Below are 4,150 nucleotides of genomic sequence, written 5' to 3' on the forward strand. Positions count from 1 at the left end.
TTTGTGATTCTATCCTGTCACTTGCCTATTTTGAACATTTATCTGTCATTTTTTCAAAGAAACCCAAAGTTTTTATGACAGTTTTGATAGTCATTGAATAGATCAGGTCCAATAAACCTCATCTTGATAGCCAAATTGCTGATCGCCATGGCACTAAAGGGAGAAAGAAACACAGAAACAAGAAAGAAACAGAAACAAAGTTGCAAATGAATTGTACGTTCAATCGTAAGTCGTGACACAATTACTCCTCCTCGACTGACCGAGTCAAAATGATTGTCTTAAAATCCACGTGTCTATCATTTTATTTCTTGTCTGCACATGTCAAATGAATTACAATTTTTTTTTTTGGATGAACAAATGAATTACAATTGAAGAGACATATATGATTAGTACTTGCTTCCTTGGGTTCGAATTTTAAATAAAGTTTTTTTTTTTCAATGTAAATTAATGCAAACATTTAGCAGCATAATTTGGGGGGAAAAATCATTACTGTACTAGGCGAGTATTTATATATATATATATATATATATATTTGCAACAATTAACCATCCCCCTCCTATAAAAAGCAAATTTGCTCATCCCTCCTTCCTACTTGCCCGAAAATTTCAGAAACAAAGAAACCAAACTCAACCTCCGTTATTTCGCTCTCCAGACTTCCAATATGACCGGAGAGCACACTCCTCCGCCGCCACCGCCGGTGGGTCCTGACGATCTGAAGTCCCCACTTCTTCCACTTCACGGACCGATCCAACGAACAAAGTGCGGTGTGAAATCCATTTTCACGCTAAAAAATTTCTTTGTAATATTGGGTCCCTTACTGTCCCTGCTCATCGCCTTGTTCGTCAAGCTGAACGGAGGTAAAGATAACAGCGGGAAGATGCTGGCCGTGTTCGCGTGGGTGTTCACGTGGTGGGTGACGGAGGCGGTGCCGCTTCCGGTGACCTCCATGTGCCCACTCTTTCTGTTCCCTCTCTTCGGAATAGCTTCGGCCGATAACGTGGCTCACTCGTACATGGACGACGTGATTACGCTTGTTCTCGGAAGCTTCATTCTCGCCCTCGCCGTCGAGCGCTACAACGTCCACAGAAGATTGGCCTTGAATGTGAGTTTATCTTTTCTTCAGTTTCCGGCTTCGTTTCAGCTTAAATTCATCATCTTCTCTGCAATTTACTCATAAAAAAAAATGAGAACTTAGTATCCTGAAGTTCAAATATCTTCAGAGATCTATCTGTTTCCGGTAACTATATATAATCGCTCAAGTTATTTGGTTCATATTTCAGAGATCATGGTTTTTTAAAAACAAATTTTGAATTTGAATATGACTGGAATCGAACATTTTCGAGTAAAGCATGGTGAATGATGGAGAATGTTGGGGGCTGTGGATTGGTTGTTTTTCCCTCATTCTTATCCTGGGATTTTTCACTGGACAATAAATTATTGGCCTGTGCCGTGTATAGCAAATTTATAAATTGAAATGGAAAAAAAGGAAAACAAGAGGCGAGAGATAAATTTCGCGACGGCGGACCATCATGAGTGGATGCTTACGCAAGTGATAGAGAAGGCAATAATTGGATGTGGGTAATGACGTGGCGGTACAGGTGACCATGATGTTCTGCGGCGATCCTCTGAATCCACCACTACTGTTATTCGGTCTCTGCGCGACGACATTCTTCGTGAGCATGTGGATGCACAACGTGGCGTCGGCGGTGATGATGATGCCGGTGGCGACGGGGATCCTGCAGCGGATGCCTGCGAAGGAAGAGCAGTCGCGAGTGGTGAACAAGTTCTGCAGGGCGGTGGTGCTGGCGGTGGTGTACGCGACGCCGATCGGAGGGACCAGCACGCTGACGGGGACAGGTGTGAACCTGATACTGGTGGGGATGTGGAAGAGCCTGGCCCCGGGAAGTAAGCCCATCAGCTTCAACAATTGGTTCTTCTTTGGATTCCCTGTGGCCGTTCTCCTCCTGTTCGCCTTCTGGTCGATCCTGTGCCTGCTCTACATCCCACGGGGTTCGGGTCGGGCTTTGGCTCCGTATTTGGAGAAAGCCCACCTGAAGAGGGACCTGGAAGCCTTGGGTAGGTCCCTTCTTACTTACGAATCATTCATTCTCTCCATCTGTGCTCATTTTCTAGCCACAGAAAGAAGGAAAATGTATTTTTTTTTTTTCAAAACAAAAGGGAGAAAAGTCTAGGCTAGAATCTACAGACAAGCAAAACTTGTTTGCATGCATTTGTTGTCTTTAAAATATTAATTAATTCCCAATACCTATCTGTTTTGAATCTTAATCTGATTGCCGCATAGAAAATCTTAATTTTTTTAAAAAAATGATTATATATTTCAAAAATATTAAGAGATGTCCGGAAGTTAAAATTGACATTGGATGTAGCTATTTTAAGGACTAATCGAGACTGGAATGGGGAATTGCAGGTCCGATGAGTTTTGCTGAGAAGATGGTGCTGAGTGTGTTTGGGGTGGGTTTTGAAATTTACAATGTCCTTATTTTTGAGATGAAGCAAGTGATAATTAATTTAAGAGAATAAATGCAGCTGCTGATAGTACTATGGATGACAAGGAGGATCACAGACGACATTCCTGGATGGGGAGCTCTCTTTAATGGTCTTGTTGGAGATGGCAGCGTCAGTGTGAGTTCTTTATCCTAAATGTCTAATTAAAACAGTTAACACGCTGATTACTAATTCAAGCGGTTGGATTATATCGGTTTTCAATACTATGGTTTTCACTCCATTTTTATTTTGAAACTGTTCTTTTGTTCTAATCCTCTTCCTTGTCCCGAGCCTTTTAAAACAGCATCACACAATATTTCAAGATCAAATTTTCTATCAAGAGTCGTAACGCTTTCACACTCTCAATTCTCAAACACGAGCCGCGATATATATTTTTCTCCCCGACATTAAATTAATAATAATCACCGTCAATCTTTTTCGTGAGCTGAACATGGCTTTTGGAATACTTTCAATTTCAATTATTTCTGTCGCCATCCAAACAATGATAATGCACACAATAAATTAGTCCTACCTGGGGTAGTTTCTATCTGGTTGGGGCTGTTTCCGAATCAAATGGGAGGAAAAGGCTGTCCCATATTTCTTATAGGAAAATTCGAATCTTACTTCTTACATTTGACCCTTACAACTTGAGTTTGTCACATGACAATATTGTTTGGTACGATATGAGACAATGCAGGTCCTGGTGGCAGTGTTGTTGTTCATAATACCAAACAGGAAGGGAGAGGGAGAGAAGCTAATGGACTGGAACGAGTGCAAGAAGCTGCCGTGGAAGCTGATCTTACTTCTGGGAGCTGGCTTCGCCTTAGCCGACGGCGTCCAGTCGAGCGGCTTAGCCGATGTGCTGTCCCGCAGCCTGAGCTTCCTGGAAAACGCACCGTTTTGGGCCATAGCTCCACTGGTGAGCCTGATGAGCAGCATCATCACTGAGTTCATCACCTCCAACGACGCCACAGCCACGCTGCTGATCCCGCTGCTGTACCACATCGCACGCACCATGCACGTGCACCCCCTCCTGATGATGGTCCCAGGCGCCATGGCCACCGAGTTCGCCTACTGGCTTCCGACATCCACCCCCTCCAACGTCGTTGGTTTCGCCACCGGTTACATCGAGATCAAAGACATGCTCAAGATCGGTGTCCCTCTTAAGGTTGCCGGTATCGCTGTCCTCTCCTTGCTCATGCCTACGTTAGGTATTTTGTCCTTTTTTAATGCCTCCCATCTCTGCCCCTTTTTTCTGTTTGAGAAACTGAGGAACATGAACTGGAAGGTGATCGCTCTGTTTTTTGGGCATTGCAGGAGCTATTGTGTTTGGAACAGCTGATGATAATCAGAGGAACAAGATCATAGACTCTCGCTGGTTGTTGCGGACTTGATTTTGTTTTTTGTTTTCCTTGCCTCCAAAATCCTTGGTCATTTTCACGGAGCATTCTTTATCCAAGAGATGAAGACAAACTCAAAGTGTGGAGTGGCATTGGCATTATATATACAGCCAGGTTCAGGAAAGTAAAAATACCATCCTGTGTTATACCATATATATCAGCTAAGATGTTCATCCATCTGCTTTGTTGTATTTTTTGAATGAATGAATGAAAAGTGTTTTATAGGTATAGTGCTATTCATTAGA

At 42.9% G+C, this 4,150-nt stretch overlaps 1 protein-coding gene across 1 annotated transcript; it reads left to right on the plus strand.

Moving 5' to 3' along the window:
• The first annotated feature begins 582 nt into the window (after positions 1-582).
• On the plus strand, positions 583-4,150 carry LOC129287080 (tonoplast dicarboxylate transporter). The gene is made up of 6 exons (XM_054923235.1): positions 583-1,102; positions 1,599-2,076; positions 2,429-2,472; positions 2,548-2,643; positions 3,203-3,716; positions 3,823-4,150. Exons 1-6 carry the CDS (start codon positions 662-664, stop codon positions 3,897-3,899), a joined length of 1,650 nt encoding a protein of 549 aa, XP_054779210.1. The 5' UTR covers positions 583-661; the 3' UTR covers positions 3,900-4,150.

This window comes from Prosopis cineraria, unplaced genomic scaffold, assembly GCF_029017545.1.
Source record: "Prosopis cineraria cultivar Desert tree isolate PC_DT_omini unplaced genomic scaffold, ASM2901754v1 PC11, whole genome shotgun sequence".
Lineage (NCBI taxonomy): Eukaryota > Viridiplantae > Streptophyta > Magnoliopsida > Fabales > Fabaceae > Prosopis > Prosopis cineraria.

Bases quoted from the DNA above. Each gene is read 5' to 3' on its own strand.
- LOC129287080 (XM_054923235.1), top strand. From the start codon at position 662: ATGACCGGAGAGCACACTCCTCCGCCGCCACCGCCGGTGGGTCCTGAC. The intron at 2,077-2,428 runs GTAGGTCCCTTC...GGGGAATTGCAG, and splicing joins GAGGGACCTGGAAGCCTTGG to GTCCGATGAGTTTTGCTGAG. The intron at 3,717-3,822 runs GTATTTTGTCCT...TGGGCATTGCAG, and splicing joins CTTGCTCATGCCTACGTTAG to GAGCTATTGTGTTTGGAACA.